Source organism: Miniopterus natalensis, chromosome 10 (genome assembly GCF_054644295.1).
Source record: "Miniopterus natalensis isolate mMinNat1 chromosome 10, mMinNat1.hap1, whole genome shotgun sequence".
NCBI lineage: Eukaryota > Metazoa > Chordata > Mammalia > Chiroptera > Miniopteridae > Miniopterus > Miniopterus natalensis.
Genome location: NC_142090.1, coordinates 67,447,285 through 67,472,129, shown reverse-complemented (window position 1 = coordinate 67,472,129; position 24,845 = coordinate 67,447,285). Strand labels below are relative to the sequence as shown.

The following is a 24,845-nucleotide window of genomic DNA, read 5'->3' as shown; positions in this document are numbered from 1 at the left end:
TATATATATATATATATATATATATATATATATATATATATATATATATATATATATATATATATATGTAATCATCTAACTCATTCAGTTCTGGGGCTACCTGTTCAACAAACAGTTCCAGTAAGTGAAAATTAACAGATTTGCTGGGACTTTGTATTGACCGTCTCCCTTCTCTCCCCTTCTCTTTGTCCGTCCCTCTGTGCTCCAGGAACTAGAAAACATCATCAGTCAGATGATGCACGTGGCCGAGTACCTCGAATGGGACGTCACCGAGCTTAACCCAGTAGGTGTAGAACGATTTCACCGTTGGCTAAGTTCTGGAAGGCACCTTTTTCTTTTGTCCTTTTTGGAAGCCTAATACATTACTGCCGTTTCATTGTTCTTGATAACTCTGCGATGTTATTTCTAATGAGTAGGCAAAGTGGACCTTGAACAAGGAAGGGTGTCTGTGGTGTTCTGAAACTCTCAGCAGTAACTTCTGCTTTTCTTCCTTCGGGAAATTACTGGGAGTGGTGGTCTGACATACGTGCAGATAAGTAGAAGCCGCTGACGGACACGGTCACTGTCAGGCCATAAAAAAATCAGAATTTATGTATGTTGTTATCTCTGTGATTGTCCTTACGTGGAAATTGGTAAAGTAGTTGTTCTGAAGGAAGGTGAGGTGATTAAGAAGACGGTGGCCCTGGCTGCGGTGGCTCCGTGGGGGGCGTGGTCCTGTGCCCCGAGAGGTTGCGGGTGCCATTCCCGGGAGGTCGGGGCACATGTCTTGGTTACAGGCCTGATCCCCGGTAAGGGGCGTGCAGGAGGCAGCCGATCGATGTGTCTGCCTCTCCCTCTCCCTTCCTCTCTCTAGAAATCAATAAATAAACTTTAAAAAAGGGGATGTTGATGACGATAGCTTACTGTGCACAGTGTGTTCTGCTATCTTTTGTACGTGTGTCATTTAGAGCTTGCGACTCTCCGAGGCAGATGCTACTATTCTATTCATTGTGCAGATTAGGAGATTGAAATCCCCAAATGGTAAAGTTACTCTTCAGCTAGTTACAGATAAGCTAGGATTTTAATCAAATCATTTAAAGAAACAGTATCTAGCATTGCTTATAAGAACATAAACACTTCTTATTTTTAATAGGTTTACGCCAAAGTTACAACATAATTCAAATGTATATTAGAGCATACTTAATTAGAAACTGACTTTAGTCACAAGTAAGTTTTTGGGGAGAGTTAATAAGTGTTACTGCTTTTTAGTTTATTTTTGAAACCAACTAAGTTTACCAAATTGTACCTGATTTAAGCAAATAAAAATCAATTTTATTTGAATGGTTTATATTTTATTTGAACTCAAAAAGCCTATTCTCCAAACACTATTCACATTTATGCAGTTAATAGCATGATTATGTGACGTGAGAGCTGTGACAGCGTTTTCCTTTCTTTGCAAACTCCTTCCAAAAAAGTACAACAAAGTCACGCGCAATGGCATGTACAGAGGAGGACACACGCTGTGCAGGGTGAGCTCAGATACGTAACAGTGTCGTGGTCTGTATGGGATAATAAAATCAATGGTAACATGCATTCAACTCTAAGAATGCTGCTAATACTATTTGCACTGACACGAAGGGACGCGTGATCCATTCTGGTGTCCTTTTGGCTGTGGTAACCTAGCGCAACTTTCCCCGTCCCACTTGCCTCAATCGCTGTGACCATTAGTTATCTACAGTCGTGCCTCTTGTCCTCCCTGGAGTGTGAGAGGGACTGGGCGTCTTTTTCTATCCGCTTTCGAAGCGGAAGTGGGCCCCGCTTCTCCCCAAACAAAATATTAGTGAGTGGGGCATGGATGTGAGAAAAAGGGGGAGATGGCGGCTGTGAGGAAGGAAACAGTCGGTGGCGAGGCCGCCTAATTATGATAGATACCTACTGGAAGTGCGAAGAATAAGCTCTGTAGCATTATTTGTCTCTCGTGGTTCGCCCTGTGCGTCGCGTTTGCTGTCGCAGGGACAGGCTCTCTGCCCGATGGGTCCGCAGGTCTCCCCATTTTAGACACGTGTGTGCAGTCGTGTTCCTCGCAGGCCACAGGTGACTGTGGGTGTGAAGAAGGAGAATTCAGCATTTGAGGTTGCTGGCAGGCCGAAGGGAAGACTGAGATGTCCTTGGAAGGAACTTACAAAACAACTCAAAACCTTACCCCAGCCTCTACCATTAGATGATTAGGTAGAAAATAAAAGCACCGGCCATCGGGAGCCAGGCTCTGTGCTTTAGCTCTCTTCTGATTTATTAATTTTCCTAGCTCGCCAGCGTGCCCTCAAAGGGCAGGGCATTGTAATAAGATCTTTTGCTTTTTGCCAAATTCAAAATAATTCCCCCTGTGTTTCATGTTGAGGATAATGAAATAATTAGTTTACCATCATTTTGAACCAAAAAGGTCTCCTTCTTTCCAATACCTATGAGTTTGTTCTGAAGGAAAATAGTCTGATTTTCACATACTTTCTGAGGGAAGACACTAGTAAACCAAGTTCAGGAATTTTATTTTATTTTATTTATTTTTTTAAAATATATCTTTATTGATTTCAGAGAGAGGAAAGGAGAGGGAGAGAGAGAGAGACAGAAACATCAATGATGAGAGAGTCATTGATCGGCTGCAGCCTGCAACCCAGGCATGTGCCCTGACCGGGAATCGAACCCTGATCACCAGCATCCTAGGTCGACTCTCAAGCGCTGAGCCACACCCAGCTGGGCAAGTTCAGGAATTTTATGCAAACAATACCGCTATCAAATTTTTGTTCTAATGCTCTCTGGATTTCTTTTTTTAATTTTAATTTTATTTTTGGTATTGATGGACATGTCCACATTAGATAAAGATGGTGAGTTACTTTCCTCATTGGAACTCTGCTGTGTTTGCCATTGTGGCGCAGTGAGGTGGTCCCAGAGCCAACGGTAATATATTTGAAACTCACATATAATTTCTGCTAATAGAACACTAGCAACACCTATACCACACTTACTATATATGCTAGATGCTCTTCAAAGGATACCTATATTAACATGTTTAACCCTTACAACAAACCTTTGAATCAAATACTGTTATTACTGCTATACAACCAAGGGTATTACCAACACAGACTGTGGGGAACATTTTGGGACATTGTGCAAGTCATCTTCAGAAAAAAATCTAATCAAAAGTGACTTGATTGTTTAACTTCTTGACTCTATAAAGTTCTGATAGGCAATTAAATGCAACTTAATTTCCCTGCCTTTTACCACTTAGCAAAGAATTCTTTCAGCTCTTTGCCATGAAGTTAATTTGTTCAGACATTATCTAGCATATATTTAAATTTAAAAAATAATAGAGAGAAAGCAATTTAATTTTTACTTTTAAATTAAAGATTTCTTCTTGTTTTAGCTGGATCATTCAGGGCTGATGTATGAAAAAGTTGAGCAATTATTATTATTTTATATGTCTTTATTGATTTCAGAGAGAAGAAGGGAGAGGGAGAGAGAGAGAGAGAAACATCAATGATGAGAGAGTCGCTGATGAGCTGCCTCCTGCAGGCCCCCCACTGGGGACCGAGCCCGCAACCCGGGCATGTGCCCTCACCTGGCATCGAACAGCGATCTCCTGGATCCTAGGTTGATGCTCAACCGCTGAGTGACGCTGGCCGGGCTGAGCAATTATTTTTAAAAGTTGATCAGTGAATGTAGTCAGGTTCTAGAAATCAAAACAAAGCCACTATGTTCTCAGTGGTAGGATTAATATTGTACAAAGCTACCTAGATATTTATTTCAACTCTCCGCTTAGCTGCTAGTCACAGTTACAGCCCATCCAATGCAGTGCTTCGTTGTATCATCTGAAATGTATTTTATTGATTTATTGCAAGGTTTCCCTCTACTCCTCTGCTTCAGATCCTCCATGAAATGATGGAAGAAATCGACTACGATCATGATGGGACCGTTTCCCTGGAGGAATGGATCCAAGGAGGAATGACGACCATCCCACTGCTTGTGCTCCTAGGTTTGGAGAACGTAAGCATTTACACCGGGGGGAGCCTTGTGGTAAGGCAGTGGAGTTCCCTAGTGTACATTTGATAATAACTTGATCAGGCTATTTTCTACCAATAAGCATGTGGTAAGTGCCTGGACCTTTTAATAAGTATGCTCCAGTGCATTTTAACAGTAACTCCCTATATAGCAAGTTGTCATAACAGGTCACGTCTCTCTTTTTTCCCTCTATTTAAGGCATAATCTGGTTTGTAAACATCATTGACTATTTCATTTTATCTAGTGCAAGAAACCCTAAATTACTGCATTCTGTGGTTCTCCATCCCATACCAATATTTCTTCTCTCTATGAAGACAACATATTTAGTTGATAAGTAGTACTTGGAGGAGCCAATTATACATCGATGCGGTTAAGAAGCTACACACACACACACAGAGACACACACATGCAACTTTTTTCTTACCTGTGAGCAGATCAGCGAGGCTTTTGTATCAAGCCTGTCAAAAGTTTTCTTTTATCAGTGCCCCCAGTGGTAATTAAAGACTGGTTTAGGGGAATAAAATAGATAACCTAAATTAAAACTGTGATATGATAGGCACTTTGAAGCCAAATCTTGCTCCCCAGGCTTGATATGAATTTCAGTAAGAGTCAAAACACCCAACCCAATACTAGATTTTTGTTTTTAGCATTAATGGTCAAACAAGAATTAACTATAATATGATAGTGTAAAATGTATGCTTTTCCAAAGAGCATTTCTAATGGAAAGCACCATGACACGTAGAATATTGAGAGTTTTTGAGATACAAGAGCATAGTGTCCACCACTTTGCTGCTGACTCCAACACTCTTCACACTTCTTATTACCAGCAATAATAATCTTGTGGATTCAGGACTATACCACAGATATGCAATATACCAAAAACTTTAAAAGCCAATCTCAAGAAATCTTACAGTCTGTGTGTAAAACATGTGAAAGTGCATACAAATGTGTTTGTACATATTTACTTATGGGTTTAGGAATATATAAATGGACTTTGGACAGTAGCATTTGTCCCTTTTACACCTGGATCTTCAAATTCTTTTACATTCAGGTTAATCTTAACCCTTTATGAGGCCTGTGAGATTTTAGACATGATCAGAGGAAGGAAAAGAAAAATTGCTAATGGATGATATATAGGAAATTACCCTTAAAGTAGGTAATTTAATCTTATACCTGATTTTTTTATACATAACTAGCAATTTTTTCTAATAATTAATTATATTTCTCTGTATTATAAATATTAGTTTAATTGTTTGATATACCTTTGGATAAAACATATGAAATCAGGCTATTGGGAGAAAACAGAAAGAAAATTGGCAATGTTAACAGTTTAAGGCTTAGTGTCTACTCATACTGAAAAATAGTTGCCAAGTGACTAGTCAAGAAGTTCTAATAATAATGGTTCCCTAGAGGGAATTTTATATTTTTAAAGCTAAAATTTTGTTTATTATTCTAAACATTGATGGAAATTCTAGTATGAGGGAATGAGAGAAGATGCAGGAATGAGTGACTAAGCCTTTTGGTAGTCAGGGGATTGGACAGAAAAGTAAATGAAGACTAAGCTCTCTATACTTGAAATATCACAGAAAGATTTTGAAAAGATGTTTTCCTTTGGAAACTACTAATTTCAATTTGATTCATAAATACAGATATTTGTGAAGTTATGAAAATGGCATGGGTAAATATGGTCCATAATCTCTATGGATTTAACTCAAAATATTTTAAACAAATATACAGTACCTTATCGGTTTCTAGTATAGCAGTAACTTTATTTCAACTGAATGACAGTTATTTGCCATTAGTGTTCATCAGGTTACTTATGATACATAATTTCCTTTATAATCCTGTTATTACATTTGTATTTTATGTTTTTAGTACCAAGATACTGCGTTTTGGGAGCTTAATAGGAAAAATCAATTTAGGGTTTCAAAGTAACCAAATATGCTCTGCAGGTGTATTCCCAGTGTTGGCCACTAGATGGCAGGGCTACATTGTTTAAAATTTATAAGTCAACAACCGAGATACAATTTTCCCCTGCACAGAAAAATTCTAAGAGTAATATTCTTTATATTTTTTAAAAAATGGGCCAATAATATTTTAATTTTTTATTTAATAAAACTGCATAGGCCATGTAATTATGATCACAAAACAGAGCATCTATTTGTTAGAAACAGTCCAAAACATGGTGTTTTTACAAAGCAGGAATGACAACTAGTGCTGAGGACCTTTTTTTTTTGGAATTGAGATTTATTTTACTTTCTGTAGGCAGTTAATGTGCTATGTTATTACATATAGAGAATTTGATTCATGGTGACATTTCCTTCAAGTCCCGTCCGTGTCCCCCCGTCCCCCCCCCCAATGCAATTTTGCTTATCAAATTGGAACTCTAGAAGCTTTGGTTGAACTTAGCCATTTATTGTGGGGCCCGTCTTGTTATGTTGTTCTATATATTCTTGTCTGTTGTCAATTATGCGTTTAGGGAGTAGATTCTAATTGACAGTGCATGTTAAATCCCACAGTGTATTTCAAAGTGACTGGTGTACTAGCTAAATTACACAGATAAGAATATTGTCCTGGGAGAGCAATCCTCACTTCTAATATAAGGCAGAGCAGCTGTGATTTTTATTGTAGTTTATTTTTCTCCATTAAACATTTTTTTAAAAAAAGAAATATGTTTATTGACTTCAGAGAGAGGCAGGGAGAGGGAGAGAGTTGAAGCATCAATGATGAGAGAGTCATTGATCGGCTGCCTCCTGCACGCCCCCGACTGGGGACTGAGCCCAAAACCCAGGCATGTGCCCTGACTGGGAATCGAACCACAATCTCTTGGATCCTAGGTCGATGCTCAACTGCTGAGCCAAGCCCGGCCGGGCCATTAGATGAATTTTAAAAGCTATTCTATTTTAAATAATAGCTGTCAGTGCCAAAATCAGCAATGTAGTTTATTGGAACATGTCTATATCTAAAGATAGAGAGGAAGAGTCATTTCCTTTCTTTTACAAGAAGTTCGTCACACTTAATGATACCCAACATGAAGTGGTACCGTCTCTTAGTTCCGATGGAAAATAGGGAGTTTGGGCAGCATATGCAATTTTGATTACAATAAAAATTTATACCTGAGACTTATTCTTTCTTTGGTATTTGCCTCATTGAGAAAAATTATTTTTAAGATTATCTCAAATTTGAATGAACTTTAAAAAATAACTGTGTCTAGTAAGAAACTGCTCTAGCAATTGGCAAACTTTGTAAAGGGACAGTTAGATAATAATTTCGGCTTTGTGGGACATAGGTCTCTGTTGCGCCTGCTTAGTTCTACAGGGAAGAGCAAAAGCAATCCCAGACACTGCACAAATGAAAGAGCAAGACTGTGCTCCAGGGAAACTTTACTTACAGAACCAGGCGGATGGTCAGATTTGCCCCAAGGGCCAGAGTTTGCTCACCCCTATTTAGCCTATCACTAATCTCTCATATTACAAACACGAAGACTTTAAATTTGATTTTAGCCATTTAGGAGAAAGGAATCGAATACCTTTTATTTTAGCTCAATTAGAAACCCTCAGAAAGACATGAGGAGTAATGAAGAGAGGGCAGGGTAACAGTGAACTTCATCAAGTCGGTCTCTCCCCTGACTCTGTTTTTAACTGGCTCATGTTTTCCCTGCCAGTCATTCTGGATAGACAAAGAGACGTTAGTCAAGAATATCCCTTCTCTTCTAATATTCTTTCAGTACAGACATTCCTTTTCCTAGAAAAAGAAGATAATAATGCTTAAATTCCTGAAACCTGTAGTTTTAGGTTTTTACTAGATTTTTCAAGCAAAATTTCTAAAATTGTATTATTATATAAATAGGAATACATATTTAAATAGGAGCCTTGCTTGAAATAAAGCTACCTTAAGGTTTTAATCTTGAATTTTTGTGCTCACATCTGATCTGTCTGATTTTAGAATGGGATATATATTTTGATTTCACTTATGTGCTCACAGAATCCTGGTCTTTAATCCCTATAGGTAGTTTAAGCTTTGCCATTGATTGAAATGTTTTAGGACCCTTTTTTTTTTTTTTGCCTGACTCTATACAGTAAAAGTAATCATTTGGCTTGCCTCCTGATTGCGGATGAAATGTGATCCCTGGTGAAATTTTTTAGTGTGATGTAGGGTAGGAGATGCTGTCTTCTAAGCTGTATTTGGAAAACTAATGTTTTATACTCTATTTATAAAATTAAATTTGGTTGAAATGTTGTTCTTCTGTTCATACATTGCTCAATCTAGAAAGGAATTAGGAAGCTGGATAAATTCAACAGTCCTTGAGATTCCAGATTAAGTCATTCAGTGGGAATGACTACGGGAGTGCACCCCGTTGAGTTCGCATTTGAACCTCGAGGATGGCGGGGTCTGAGCCTGACTTCAGACAGTGTGATATGCAGATAAGGAGCTGATTGCAACTCCAGTGAGAATTTTAAAACTTTTCCCTGCATTCCCTTTGCCCAGGTCTGATAGAGCTTATCATTTAGTCTAAAGGAGAAGTTTCTTTCATATTTCTAGGAAAGTAAGGTAATTTAATGGTGCTTATTATTTAATGAGTTGGAATCAATTTGCAACACTAGCTCTTCTATATGTTATAACTGAAGTCAGTTGAAACAGGATATAGCTAGGTGTGGGAGGATAGGATCATTTTGGCTGTGACCTCAGTGAAATGTCTCCTTGAGGTCTTTAAAAATATGATATTATTTATAATAGTCCTAGTTCATATGAACACTATATGTGATCTCGATTTTATGTGTTCAGGGGGAAAAACCCCCTGAAACTTTAGATATCACCGCTGATACTAAAATAGGTTTCAAAAATTCCAAAGGACATTTTCCCCTTTGAAACCTCTTTTTGACATCTAGGGGATTAAAAGGAGAGGAAGACCCCAGAGTTTCTCCACGTAAACTTCCTAGGTTTTATATCTCTGTTGTAAACACGTAGCTGAACTGCTTCATTAAAAAAGTACAATACTTTCTAAATATCAGGAATACATTTTTATGGAAAAACTATGGGAACAAAATTTTTATGAAATAAAGTATCGTAAACCTGCAAACATCCTTCTGAAATCTTTAGGCTGAAACTTTGGAATGTTACACAACTCAACCCAACAACGTTAATCATATTTGCTGTTTATATAACACCAGTCTTCTAAGGAACTAAACTGACTTCACAGATATTTTATAATGAAAGCTCACACCACGGCCTGGAGGAGAAAAGTGGGTACTTTCATTTTATTAGAGAGGAAAATAAGAAGAGAGGTGAATTGGCTTATCCACATTTTCAGAGGAGGCCAGGAATCAAGCCATCCACATTTCCTCCCCATGTCTTTCCTATGAAAACGAATTCCTTTCTCTGACAATAAATATTTATTGGCAACAGAAGGACTAATAGGAACATGCTCAACTGGCTGATAGAACAGAGCAAGGGACAGATTCTCCTCCTCCCCTACCAAGTTTACAATCTTAATAAGACAAACAAGACAAGACATGAAAATATGGAGAGTTGGAGTATAATTCGCACTGCTGAGAAGCAGTTGGCTCCTGGTTCCAATTTCTTCTCTTGAAGTCACATACATATTTCATCTTTTGCATATTTTGGCAATACATCCGGCTAAGAGCTATAAAGCTATTTAATTTGTTTTTTGGTAAAGCATTTTCTGTCCGGGTAATGGATTTGTACATCACTTGCAGCCTGTAACATGGCTAAGTGTTCTGATTGACAGAACACCCACGCTCAGACTTGTTTATTTTTGATAAGGGAAATGCCAGCTAACTTAGTCCATATGTGCTCTTCAACAGATGAGGCTAATTCACATGTAATGGACAATCACTTAAAAAATAAAATGACAAGGATTATCAGAACAGCAATACATATCAAAATTGGATTTTTCCTTCTTTTCAGCTTAAAAATATTTTTAAGCATTAAACTGTTAACTTTATCAGTATGTTTTTTTAAAAATTAACAACCCCATTACATGAACTTCTCACATCAGGATGTTTTATTCTTATTTGAAGGAACAGAGATTTAAAAAATAGTTTGGAAAATATAGCAACGTTCAACAGTTATATAACGCATTCTATTCATATAATAAACATACTAGAAATCTTATGACTCAAACAAACAAGAGCTGGATCCAGAAATCCCTACAAAGCCTATTTCATAAGTTTTGGAAGAAAATTAAAACACTTCTGTCTTCTGAAGTCCTCTCCATGACACCGTCTGCATAATTGCTGTTGTTGAGAGCTTGTTTCTCATTTGTCAAGAAAATGAATCGGAGCACGGTCCAGAACTGTGAAGGGGTCTGAAATTTAGCTGATTTACAAATTAACAAGTTACCTTGCCGGTTTCATTCTGGATGCTGGCCGAGGACATGAGACTCCTGGGTCAGAGAAACGAAGCAAACAGGAGCTCCATGCCCGAGCCAGTCCTCGGGGCCCACGGGGTCTCAGAAGGGTGACAAAGTGCGACCCAGGTGATTCCTGTGCAGACCGTCAGAGCTTGAAACCTTGTCTGAGGGAAACTGAAGTTTTTATAATGTGCCATCAACAAACCTGCTTAATCTTTGCTGAGATGGGAGAGATTTTTATTTTACTGGATTTTTATTTTACCCACCCTCTGCTCTGGGGGGATACATAGCTGTGTTGTCTAAAGCTGTTTGCTATTCAGATATCTTCGAAAAGATAGCCTGGAAAAAAGGACAGTCTTCTGCTTACAAAGTGTGCAGAAATTTAAGAGACCCATGGAGAATTATCTCCCAGGAAGCATTTCCACTAATGTTTCATATTACGATGCAAATTTGACATTTCTGGTTCTAATGTAAGAATTAGTTACTATGGATCTAATCTGGTTCTACAAATCTGGTGGTGTATCTCTTGACTGGGAGTAAGAAAAAAATGGTTAGGAAACATTATTAACATCTTTTAATAAAGAGAAACAAGATGATCGCTTACATTGTTCCACTACTATAGAATTAGTATGTGCCCCAGCACATGCTCAAAAAATGACTAGGTGAGCCCGGCCGGGCGTGGCTCAGCAGTTGAGAGTCAACCTGGGATCCAGGCGATCGAGGTTCGATTCCCGGTCAGGGCACATGCCCGGGTTGCGGGCTCGATCAGTGACTCTCTCATCATTGATGTTTCTATCTCTCTCTCTCCCTCTCCTTTCCTCTCTCTCAAATCAATAAAGATATATTTAAAAAAAAAAAAAAAATGACCAGGTGAATGCATTCTAAGAAATACTACAACTTGGCCAATTATGACTTATAATAGTTTTGATAGAATACCAATAAATGACGTCTAAAATTAATTTAATTTGATATAATTTGGTGAATAACATATAAGGACTAGATGTTAATGAGAAAATAATGGTAACAAAGTGGTGATATGCAATAAGTTCATTTAATACATTTAAACTTTCAAAGGAGCTCAGGACAGTCATAAGCATGCATCATTATTTAATTTTACTTTAATCTTAAACAATGCAGATGTGATTAAATACCTATTAGTGAAGTAGCTATTATGATATTATATAGAGTTTTACTTAGAAAAATAAATAATAATTGCAGCTGTTCTGCAAACATGTGAATTAATTTAAACTTAAGATTTTATTGTGGCAAATAACTATAGTGATCGTTATAAATAAGGATAGTCATGCAGTGTTAATATTTTACTACCTTTCTATGAGATTAAAATTATTCATATTTTACCAAAAAAGAGGAAACAAAATGATTATTTCAATTTAGGTCGTTAAAAAAGTTTAATTTTAAAAAGTTACTAGTGGAGACATATAAAAATATATTTATATAAACTGTAATATGGAAGGAAGTCCCAACTGAAGCCTTAAAATAGCACCAGTAGCTGACCTTTAAGTATCATCCCTTGTCATCCCATCCTTCACCTTTCGTGCAAATCCCAACTGCTACGCAAGGGTTAACATCTTCTTTCCAAGCTTTCACCCTTTTTCCCTTTCTTTACTCATTTACTCGTTTATAGAATTGGGCTTAGGATAACGATCCAGCGTCGGGGCAGACACGTCCCTCGGGTTGGGGACATGCTGTGGAATCGCTGACATTAGACAGGAATCTGTGGGCTGCTGTAGCCGGAGACTTGTTGGCAGGATCTCCTTCCACCAGAGCACACGTGTTTCTCGAGACCCTGCGGCGACCTTGGGAAAGCCGGGGGTGAAGGAACAGATGGCCGTCGCGTGCTTCAGGCCCGCCCTGAGTGTCGCTGGCCGCCACTGCCCTGTGTACCTCCCGAGTGCAATCTGTGTCCCTTGCCTCCCGCAGAACGTGAAGGATGACGGCCAGCACGTGTGGAGGCTCAAGCACTTCAACAAGCCCGCCTACTGCAACCTCTGTCTGAACATGCTCATCGGGGTGGGGAAGCAGGGCCTCTGCTGCTCCTGTGAGTATCTGCCCTGCCCCGCCTCTCCCTGCACCCCTCGGGGAGGGGGGCTGACACACACGGAACGGTCCTGTCTGCGGACGGAGGCCCCGGGGTGACCCTGACCCTTCCTGCCACCACCGCTCGCTCTTCCCTCTCCGCATGTTTAGGTCACTCTCCTGTTAACTTTTCTTCAGTCTTGGAAAACCCTCACTTAGAAAAGAGCCCAGGACATTTTCCAACCCGCTGGCCCTTGTCTTTCCACTGTAGTTTAATCTATTTGTTGTCTCCATTTCTACTGAGATGATGATAACGATTTCCTCTAGTTTCTCTTATTTATATCTAACACAGATTTATCCCCTTTTTCTTCCTAATGTAGCTGCTTTATTCACATGGGCTTCTCATAACGAGCCAGTTCCTTCAGGTCTTTTAAAAAACAGTTGAATTAAATGACTGTCAATTTGTATTCAAATTAAGAAATCACAAGAAATGCAAACTAATCTTCCAACTCAGGCACATTATTTTTAGTGCTATTATGAAGAATCTCTTCCCCATGCGATTAATGGGTATTGGAACCCAGAGCCTTGCCAGCTTACGAGTTGTGTGGCCAGTATTTTCATTTCAGTACATTTATTGTTGCAATTTTCATTTTCTAATAGTTTACTTTACAATTAATTTATAAGTCACTTAAGTATTTTTCAATCTATACCATGTAGGCCTGAGAAACTACATTTCCTGATACCGCTGTTAAAACGGGGGATATTGTGTTCTCCTCACAAAGTGTGAAGTTGTCTTGGTCCCGCAGTTTGTCCATCTACATTTTTTCTGCTCTGAAACTGTCAATTTTATTAAACACATCCCATTTTTGTGTATTTATATTAAATTGAATTTCCTACTTGGCTTCCACACAATATGTCATTTTCAGGTATTATTTTCAGTGAGCAGCTTCTTTGGTAGTGTATTTGGGAATTGACCTTATCTCAGATGTATTGTTTGATGTTAAAAAACACATTTCAGTGCCATGTTTAAGTGATTTCACATTTAAGGATTTTAATAAATTACATGAAATTGCCAGATGTTGACTTTAGAGGGCAGTTTCTGATGGTTACATTTGAAAGGCTTGTTTCACTAGAACATTCTCCATGTATAGGAGAAGTACTTTGCTTTTAAAGTTCTAGTATTTTTTTAAAAATATGTTTTTATTGATTTCAGAGAGAGAAAGGGAGTGGGAGAGAGAGACAGAAACATCAAGGATGAGAGAGAGTCATTGATTGGCTGCTTCCTGCATGGCCCCTACTGGGGATCAAGCCCCAAACCAGAGCATGTTTCCTGACTAAGAACCAAACTGTGACCTCCAGGCCTGCAGGTCTATGCTGAACCACTGAGCCATGCCAGAGGGGCCAAAGTTCTATTATTTTTAAGAAAAATAATTTTTCATGGTAGGTTTTATTGATGGGAGCATAAGAAGTAAAATTACTTTCTAATAAGGTGAGAGTGGTTATATAGTGAGAATTTTTGCTCACAAATTTTAAGTGATTAGTGTGGCAAATGCAATACCTTAACATTATTGTCAATATGGGAGAGGAAAAAGTGTGTTTTCTTCCTCAGTGGTGCCAAAGGAAATCACAATTGTGGATAATATGGAAAAGTTTTGCTATATAAATATCATGTGGATTTAGAGTTTTTCATTCTAATGTAAGCAGTGGTTAGTTTTGTTTGTTTTGTTAAGAGGGCTACATGGTTGTTTTAGATTTAATTTTTATTCTATATATTAATGCATTTAGAACTCTTAATTGTTTTTTGATTAAAAGAACACCTGCATATGACCCTAAGTTATTTTCAAAACCAAGCTATGAAATAATTTGAAGATGCCAATGACAGATATATCTTGGTTTTACATCAAATTTACATGTATACACACATACATATATATGTTTGCATGTGTATAGATACACATTTGCATATAAATAGAAATGTTTGCATTTGTGTATATGTTTTTATCACATGCTGCCTAGCAAAAGTTGTTCCTTTTGGACAAACAGTGCCATCATGACAAACAAGTGATGAGCTGTCCCTAAAGGCCTGGCATAGATGATGAAATCTATTCTCTGGAAATAGACTAACCAGCCATTTAAGGTTTAGATAAATCAATAGACCAAATAGCATAAACTCATGGGCTTTTATTCCCATGCCTGCCAGCTGCTCTCATGCCTATACTTTGTAAAATATAGATCTCCTTTTCTAGCAAATGACACCAAGCCATTTGGCAGTCATCAATTTGTCTTTAATATTTTTGTCATCTGGAAGTGATTGTGAAAAATTTGAGGGAGTTCTGATTTAATTAAGCATTTCCTGCTATGCCATGATAGAGGAGTCTTGTTTTTTCACATGCATAATATTTCCTGTGCTAATTGGTCTTTTGTATTCCATGGCAAAAACAGTCGACTTGGACTTTCCCTTGATGTGGCTGATTGGATTGATTAGGGAGCAGTGGATATGAAATGAGATTCTGTTAATGTCATTCTTTCCCTATAAAACTGCAATCAGGACCAGGATGAGTTCTGAATTTGTGTTCATGTCTCGTTGCAGTTTGTAAGTACACAGTGCATGAGCGCTGTGTGGCTAGAGCGCCTCCTTCTTGCATCAAGACCTATGTGAAGTCCAAGAAGAACACTGATGTAAGTGTGTGGCAGTGCTGGCTTTCTGAGGGTGGTGTTTATGGGAGCCTCCTCTTACAACCCCACTCTTGTTCTGTTCTAGGTCATGCACCATTATTGGGTTGAAGGCAACTGCCCAACCAAGTGTGATAAGTGCCATAAAACTGTCAAATGTTACCAGGGCCTGACAGGACTGCATTGTGTTTGGTGTCATATCACAGTGAGTAACACTGGAAAACAAATCTCTAGAATTCGCTTGCTTTGAAGACCGTATTCTCATATTCTCCAAGAGTCTACCCCTCGAAGAGCACCCTGACTTCAGACTAAGCATAAAACCATGGAAGCTTCTTGTTTTACCTGGCTCCCAAATGGATGAGGGTCGGAGTTAGACTTGTCTTCATAGAATCCTGAATTTTAGAGCTGGTGACAACCTTAGAGATAATACCATCATACAGTTTTCAAATTGTGATCCATAGAGCCATAAGAATTATCAGGAAAGTAACCAGAATCCTAGGAGAGGCATGGGCAATGAGCATGGGAAACTGATTGGATGGTGTTCAGCTGCCCCTCTACTCCACAACCCTATTATGGTAGAGTTTTCTGTTTTACACATGTAAATTTAGTTTAATCTCAGAATCTCTGGGCTTGAAAAGGGTAGAAAAATGAACAATGTGGCACAAAATCTTAATTATATAGTAAAAGATGGTAAGACCAAGGAAAGCTAAGCAAACTGACCTCTTGACCACATGGCTAGGTAGAGAGGCAAGTGGGCTCGCATTTAGTTCTTGATGCTTCTAAGAACTCATTTTTTTGCTACATGTCTATAAAATATATAATTTTTATTTCAGCTCTTGTAGGAGCCTGCTCCTTGTATTTTTCCTGTATAGTGCATTTTTCACTAGTTATATTTTTAACATAAGCTGAAGTTAGAGACTATCAGAACTTATTTCTTCGTTGTATTTTAAGTTATATTCTCATTCTTCATAAATTTCAAATGTAATGTCTTAAGTTTATTATTTTTCTTTACTTTTTCATTTCTTGAAAAAAATCATTGTGTTTTAAATGAGTACTCAGCTCGAACACTCTAAAAATAAGCATTGCTACCTCTCCTAAAACAAAAGCTTTTAGAGTTTTTAGAATTTTCTTTCTTTGATTCCCCTTCTCCTTTCCCCATTTAATCTTTATGAAGTAGATCTTCCACCCTCTCCATTCTATGGGCGCCACAGCCCTCAAAGTTATTGCTAGCAGTCTCTTATGGACACTCAAGGCATTTTAAAATAATTTTTTTGTTTCATATTCCATTTGTTTTTCTCATGTTTTCTTTCTTTCTTTTTTTTGTTTCTCTAATTTGTGACTCCAAAAAATCTACATTTCTAGCCCAACCATTTGCCAAGTAAACATTTATATTTGGTCTTGATCCTAACTCTAAGCTTGCAAGAAATTAGGCCCTTCCTTGTACAAGAGAGAGAGTTCTACTTCAGAACAAACTATACTTTTAAAAATCTCTGGATTTTTATGTTTAAATTAGTTCAGATGACAGGCCCTACCATCTTATTCTTAACTAAAGATCAATGTGTATGTGAAGATAATTCTATCCGTTCACCAGGACAGAACACAGTATAAACTATAAATGTCTTTATATCGCTGAGTTCTACTCAGGATATAAGCAGACCATGAGCACTGTGGTTTAAGGCCCACCTTGAGCTTATTTGCTGTAAACCTTAATCTCCAAGGGTCCCATGGGTATTTGGGTTCTGAAACAAGAATTGCCCAACAAACAAGAGTTCTCATATGTTCAGAAAAATAGATAGCCTTCTCAAAAGTAACTTGAGCCTCTGTGCACTTTTAGATATTTTATTTTAAGCAATTATAAGGACTAATTAATATATTGATTTGTGCCTAGGTTAAACAGAATAATTTACTCAGACCATTTATATATTTAATATAATTCATACTTTCTTCTTTAACTACCATGTCAAAATTTTAGTATAACTATAAAGTTGATTTGCTCTTGACTGGCAGTTACCTACTATGACTGATTGCCTTTAAATAAACTGAATCTACTTTCTTATCTTCTTAATACTTCGCAGAAAGTGCTATTCATGTAGCAAAGAGCTAGCAGAAGTTGTGAAATTGATGGGATATGGCACCATCAATGTGGGGCTTTAAGAAGACCTATATGAATGAGTTCCAGGAGGAAGAGATTGCAGAGAGAAACAAAGAGAATGACAGTTGACTTCATTTCAGGGTTTTCCAAATGCTATTACTTTTTTTTATAGATTAGTTTTGGAAATGGCTTGGGTCTTAGAAGTCAGACTGATCACATTGTTAAGATCGTCTTTCTCCAACAGATAAGATAGTAGGTATGTAGTCTTGGGCCAGGTATGTAATGGTTTTGGGCAGTTTCCTAATTTGTAAATTGGAGTTAATGATACCTGTATTGTAGGATTGTTAATAATAATTCAATGAGTAGGTGTGTTTAGGACAGAACCTCATACATAGTAAGGGCTCAGTAATAGACAATTATCAGCAGTGCAACTCCTGGCTCTCAGAAGACAGTCTATGAATATTACTCACGGCATTTTTCTCTCACCACTGGAAGGATATGTGGTTCCCCAGCCAAAATCAAGCAGCACTTACATGTTCTGAAAGCATCCAGAACCATGTGGTCCTGAATATCACTAAATCCTAGACAAAGCAGAATTATTTATAATTCACAAATAGCAACTATTCCAACTCTCTTTTCTATCAGACATGGCATCATCATGCTTGTAGTCATTGGAAGTAGAGTTAGAAGTAAATCTGTTTTATTCTTGTCTTTCACCTTTATCTTATACAGTCAACCTATCACTAAGACTTGAAATTTTCTCCTTAAAATATCTCTCTCTCTCAGATTTGAGTTTTTGTCTCCATCGTTCACAGCCCAAGTGCAAGCTCTTAGCACCTCTGAACTAGATTAGATCAGAATCTCTTGGCTTATCTCCCTAACAGAAGGTACTTTTCCTATAATGCAGGCTGCTTACCACCTCCAGAATCATCTTCTGAAAATACTAGTTTATTATCATATGCCACCTTCAGCAACCTATAATAGTTCTGTGATAATACATGCAGCCCTCGCCTTCTACCCCAACCTGCTTTTCAGTTCCTCAAATATCAGAGCCTAACCTAAGGCACATGGCATATATAATATTCCTCTCTATGTGTAGACCCTTAGATAACTGTGCATATTTGTTGACAGTCTCTTGGGAAGGTCACGCTCCCCTATTACCTGGTATTTTGCTTACTCTATTCCCTTCAGTCTGCCCACTTTGAATTTTTACTACATCTCAAGAACCAAATTAAATTCTGAAATTTTCCTTGACACTAATATTTTGTTTTTTTCTGAATACTTTCTCTACTTTTAATCTACACCAAAAGGAAGGGCTGAACCTGGCCAGTGTGGTTCAGTTGGTTGAACATTGCCCCATGCACCAAGGGGATGCGGGTTTCATTCTTAGTCAAGGCACATGCCCAAGTTTTGATCTTGATCCCCAGTAGGGGGTGTACAGGAGGCAGCCAATTGATGATTCTCCAATGTCAGGATGTCCCTCCACTCATGCTTCCCCTGAAGGCTGAAAGGAAGAACTCTTCCTTGCCTCTCTCTTGCTAGTTTTGGTGGTTGTTGGCAATCCTTGCTACTCCTCGGCTTGCAGCTTCATTGCCAAATCTCAAACTCTGTTGTCACATGGCCATCTTCCCTCCATGTCTGTCTCTCTGTGTCCAGATTTCTCTCATTCTATAAGGTCTCAAACTAATCCAGTATAACTTCATCTGAACTTGAATACATCTAAAAACATCTTATTTCCAAATAGGTTCACATTCATAGGTCCCAGGAGTGAGGATTTCAGCATATCTTTTTGGGGACCCAATTCAACCCACAACACTTGGCAATCCATTATCCCTAAATCCAAATTTCAAGGGCCATGACTTATTCTAAGAAAATTGATTAAGTACAACAAGTTAATAATATATGTAAACCAGTCGCTAGTATGCATTTGCCAAGTCAGAGTGTTCATTTAATTAGCTCTGTTTTTCCCTATGGCATCAACTACTACTTTATCTTCAACACCTCTTGCCTCATGACAAAGCTCAGCAGTTCTGATTAGATTTAACCACTTTTTATAAGGAGTTTACATACTGCTGACAAGCAGAACTGCTAATTATGGATGAATGTGTAAAGGTACCTTTATTTCATATAATGTAGCCTAAGGTACATGACTCCAGTGCAAGTAGCCTTAACTCCAAGGCAGGGAGCTGGCATGCAAACATTTTAGGTGGAAGGACAGGAAAATACTCCTTTAATAGAGTTCTACTGCCCACAGTAAATCAACAACTCTTTATACTCCTGTCCTTGGTTGCTAATTAACTGTTACAGAGGTAAGTTTATTGTGAAATTTAATTTAACCATGACTTAAAAGGTGGGATTTTTGAGTCAAAACTGAAATGTGATGTAGTTCCTTTTTTGTTTTGAACAAGACATGTTATTTTATTAACATGTATAATTTTTCTAAAATATGATATTTCATATTAAATTGATATGAAGTGGGGTGGGAGAAATTCCTAGATGCATTTAAACAACTGTTACTTTAGCAAATCTGTATGATTTCAATAAAACCTACCACCTCAATTAAAAAAAAAAAATGCCCACTATTTAATGTACTATGTTATAACCTTAATTTAAACTTGCGACCAACATTGATAAAAGTATCTGTTTAGGTTCATATATCTTGAAAAGTAAACAGCACATTGTATGGTTATGCACTAAATTAATGTAGAGCTGATATACACAATATAAAGATACATTTTTATAATGATAATCATCTTCTTATATTTATATCCTGCTCCTACTGAGATGAATCTCTGGTTACATTTACATATTGAATTACGAAGTTAAAACTAATGATGGGATCAATTATGCCCCATACTGAGCTGTGCACTTTGGAATGACTTTGAGAAAACAGGAGGGTCAAAAAAAAAAAAAAAGCATCCACAGTGCACAGTGCTTTCGAGATTATGGTAAGGAAGGACTGTAATGGACAATAATGTGGGTTTGTCAAAGAAATGAGGCTGTTTTTGGTGTAAAACCTAAAGTACATTTTTAATATAAACATTTCTGAGATTAGAAAATATATAGGCGGGGTCATAAAACTTGCTAAATGGCTTCTTTAAGGTAAATATATAAGTACAAATATAATATGCATCTCTTTAAGGTCCTGTTTATTCTTATAATTCTTTTAATGTACCTTTAAGGTATTTGTTGTATCTGAGTTGACATACAATCTGTCCTATGTTTGCTGTTGTCATGCAGAATTTGACAGTGTCTTCTTTCTCTTTTCCCAGCTGCATAACAAATGTGCTTCTCATCTAAAACCTGAATGTGACTGCGGACCTTTGAAGGATCATATTTTACCACCCACAACAATCTGTCCAGTGGTACTGGTGAGTTCTTCCTTCTCATGCTGCTTAACCTGGGGCATCTGTGACTAACTGGTAAACTATCCCACTAAATGCTTCCAGAGCTAAGCATCCATTGATCAAGGCAGAACTGTGTGGATATAAAATACCTCAATACTTTGGAGAAGACACCTTTGCCCCCTGCATTTCCTTCCTCCCTCATGGCACAGTAAACATTGTGTTAGGTGCGTCGGACTGAAGCTGACTCAGGCTTTATCGCTGACTCACGCTGTACTTACCAGAAATTGAATAGGCAGAGCTCTTCTACATTTTACATGTTTTATAGATCGAGCTTCCCAGAATAAAGAATTTATTCCTATGGACAATTCTGCTGGGGATGCACATTATATATCTGCAATGTTGAGGTGTCTCATCTAGGTCAGAGGCTACCTAGAATGAGGACACATACCTTGGAGAAAGCTATGCGCTGCCATTTGGAGTATTTTATTTTTTATTAGTGAGCAATAAATTGAACTACCAGAAAGGTAATGATTTAGTTCATTAAGTATACAAGTGAAAAATGCATTTAGAAGATAAGGTAAGTCTGAAAAGAACAAACCTTGCTAGAAAGAGAAGCAGATATTTGAACATAATATTCATAATGCATTTCAAAACCCAAATTGTCTCTGACATGGAATACTTCTTTCACAAAACAAACTATTTTATATCCATAATGCAGTTTTCATTTTTAAAAACAACATGAAAATTAAGTAGCTTAGACTTTAGTTGGATGTAATAAAAATACAACTAAGAAATGTTAGACAAATACTTTTCTAAAGGTCAACTTAGAAATTAATCAAATTACTCAATTTGCGCCCACTTATGATTCATTTTGTAATTATCTGTAAAATACTGGTTGTATTTTAAATGCCCTTATTTAAAAATTAACTAAAAACTCTACATTTTCTCAAACTACAAATATAGAGCAAAGGAAAAGTACCTCCACATTGCTGAGGCTAGCAATAACTAATTCTAACTTTCCTTTCTTCATGTAAAATTTATTAGACATCCTGTAGTAAATAGGATTAATTAAAATTAATGAGAGCCTTTTAAAATAGTTTTCATTTTAGATGAATTTTGGTGTTATTTTTATACTTTTATAGTATTTTCTTAAAGAGAAAGGACTTGTAGAATTTTTAAAATATTTTTGCTTTTTAAAAAGTGGAGTAATTTTACTAGTTTAGATGCATTCCTGATCTCAGATTTTAAGTCTGAGGACTAATCTGTTATGCTATTCCGTCATCCAGCTGCCTTGTAAGTTCTACTCAGTTCTGCGAGCCAGAGCACTATTTCTTTGGGCCACATAATGTCAACTTCCGGTCACCTAAAGTCAGACATGAGATGGATTCTTTTTGTTATTCTACTCTTTTTTGTCTGAGAGAATCAAATGTAAAGAGCATGTGTTACACGAACATCCTTCTCTCAGTCCTGCAAACCCTGTTATTGCCTTGTAGATACTTGATTCTGAAGATTTATTTTCAATCACTAATTCTTACTGCCATTTTAACCATGATACGCATCTCACTATTTGCCATTTTTTCATTTTTGTGGTAATATCTGCTCTGAGGTGTTGGGCGCTATTGACTGCCTCATCCTGCAGCTTCTTCTACCTCTGGCTGACTTTTGTTTCTGCCACACTCTCCTAGTCTTCCTCTGTTTCTTTGGATGCTTCCTTTTAGCGTCTTTCCTGGATTTCATGACTTCAACCTGCCTTGTGTTGATGCCTCCCTGTGCTCTGCCCTCGCATGTCACAGCTTTCCACCCTCAACTTCTTCCACCTTTACTCCTTCCCAGTGGGATCCTGTTTATTTAGTCCCGTTTTCTTCGTGCTAATGTTCTCTAAGAAAAGCAGGTGAGGTTCAGACTCAGTTATTGCAAAACGGCAAGAAGTGTCATATCCATCACATTCTAGAAAATATAAAATGAAGATTTAAGCTATTTAGTTTGAGTTTTTTTTCTTTTGCTTTGACTCTGTGGTCAGGAAATGGTTATTGAATGAGTGATATAAACTCAATATATATCCCTAATTCCTAGTTGAGGTATCTTAATGATATACTCAAAGCCAAGCAGTCTTCTGATATTTTAGAACATCTTTTCAGGTGTTACTTATATATTTTCAACATGTCTATAACATCCTTGCGAGCCTTTCAATCTCTCCCTAACACGTGTATTAACTTTAAGTTAATAATTCCATAGATATGTGCTCTCCTGTTATGGAAATTATTAAGCTAAGCATCTTTTCTGCACTGATGATATGCTTTTATAAGCATGCACTACAAATGGATTCCACAGACAATTGCTCTTGATAGTGCCTATTGCCATAAAAATGAACTAAAACCAACTACTCTGAAATTAAAATCAAAATGTAACCATCAATGATTCCATACATCAGATATAATCACTGTTTACTGGGGTTGAAATTGGCTCCTAGCATATTTTGTGGACACTATCATAAAACTACACTACTTAAAATTTATGTAGTATAGGGATTTTACTGAGATTTTTTATGACTAATTTTATGTGTGTAGCTACTTATAATGCTTTCTTTGAGAAAATTTTTCAGCAAAAATGATTACAACCACAGTTCAATTACTGCCATATCAAAGTGAACTCGGAACTGTTTACAAAGGTAGATTTCTGCATGGTCTTTCCACATCCCTTCCCCAAACAAATATAAAGTGAATCCAGTGTGTTCAGTTAGGTTCTTAATGCACAATTTGATTTCTATTAAAGGCCATTAACCCTTACCAGTTAATGTCAAACCAATGTTCTGCCATTCATGGACTTCATTAAAAAACATATTCTTGATTCTTGTTCTAGATCACATCAGAAATCTCTACTGTCTAGTCCTTATCAAAGTGACATGCAAAAAACTGTAATAATTCCATATGAAACATGTCTGACTAACATGCAATCCACTCACTCTTTATGTTCTAAATTTTACTCCGAACATAAGACAGACTTGGTCCAGGTTGTTTTGGTCCCTTAAAGATTTGCTTTAATTAGATTTATACTCACCTATATGTCAGTAACCTGCACTGAAAGTTATTTTTTAATAAATCACATGAAACACCCTATTGTGACAAAGAAAGATAGGTTGTTGGAGATGCCTTCATTACCTAACAAATCCCTGTCGGCTGTTGATCATGGTTTATTGTCTTTTGGACCTATGAGTCTTATTACTGTCATGTTTTATCTTCTATGCATAGAAAGCATAGAGTTAAATTTATACCCACATTAGTCTATGATGTTGGTATAAATGTTATTTACTTCTATGTGCTAATCTATAACTTTATTACTATCCTATCCATAAATTTTCCTTCACTATAATGGCCTCATTTAGTACTTTAAAATTATTTTTGATGGCACATAAATTTACTAGGTCACAGAAATCAATGGAATAGGCTAGATAAAGTTCCCTTTATTCTTAGAGTAATTTCATAGAGGAACCTTTAAATTTGATCAACTTCTATAGAATGGTGGTATAGACTTGTATTCTTGCCAAGTTTTTTTATCTATATTTTTTATGATCAGGGAAACTGGGTCTCTAGGAGTATACTTGTTTTTATAATGATTCTTCAGTTTTTGTTGTTTTTATTTTAAATTTACCTTTATTGTTGAAAGTATTACAGATGTCCCCCTTTTACCCCCATTGATCCCCTCCACTCCGTATCCACCCCATCTCCAGGCCTTCCCCCTACGAATGTCTGTGTCCATAGGTTTTGCATATAAGCATATAAGATCCTTGATTAATCTCTCCCCACCCACTCCCCCACCCCTGCCTCCCCTCTGAGATCCCTCAGTCTGTTCCATGCATCTATGTCTCTGGATCTGTTTTATTCATTGGTTTATTTTATTTATGATATTCCATGTATGAGTGAGATCATGTGGTACTTGTCTTTCTATGACTGGCTTATTTCACTTAGTGTAATGCCCCCCAGTTCCATCTATGCAATTAAAGATGGAGGTGGACTGAGTGGAAGCTACACTGACACTCTCCCCAGACCAAACTGGAATTACAACTAAAATACAGAAGAGCCATCCTGCATAATCAGCTGCAATTGAAGACTAGCTGGAGAGCACCCTCAAAACCAAGGATGAAATATGGAGACCACACAGAGACTGATAGGAAGTGCGGAGGCATGAGAGGGCTGGCTGGGCTCCCACAGGCAGCAGCTGAAGGTCCAGAAGGATATCTCAACTGTGGGAGATTCCCACTGAGAACTCTGGGGCCTAAACCCCAGGCTGGACT

At 37.4% G+C, this 24,845-nt stretch overlaps 1 protein-coding gene across 2 annotated transcripts in view; it reads left to right on the top strand.

The window, feature by feature from the left end:
• Positions 1-24,845, top strand: part of DGKB (diacylglycerol kinase beta) — a 527,061-nt gene that overhangs the window by 156,539 nt on the left and 345,677 nt on the right. For both annotated transcript variants that reach the window (XM_016218863.2, XM_016218862.2), the window contains 6 exons: positions 209-283; positions 3,898-4,017; positions 12,347-12,464; positions 15,033-15,121; positions 15,204-15,320; positions 20,480-20,578. In XM_016218863.2, the coding sequence (XP_016074349.1) occupies positions 209-283; positions 3,898-4,017; positions 12,347-12,464; positions 15,033-15,121; positions 15,204-15,320; positions 20,480-20,578 (618 nt within the window). The remainder of the gene's footprint in view (positions 1-208; positions 284-3,897; positions 4,018-12,346; positions 12,465-15,032; positions 15,122-15,203; positions 15,321-20,479; positions 20,579-24,845) is intronic.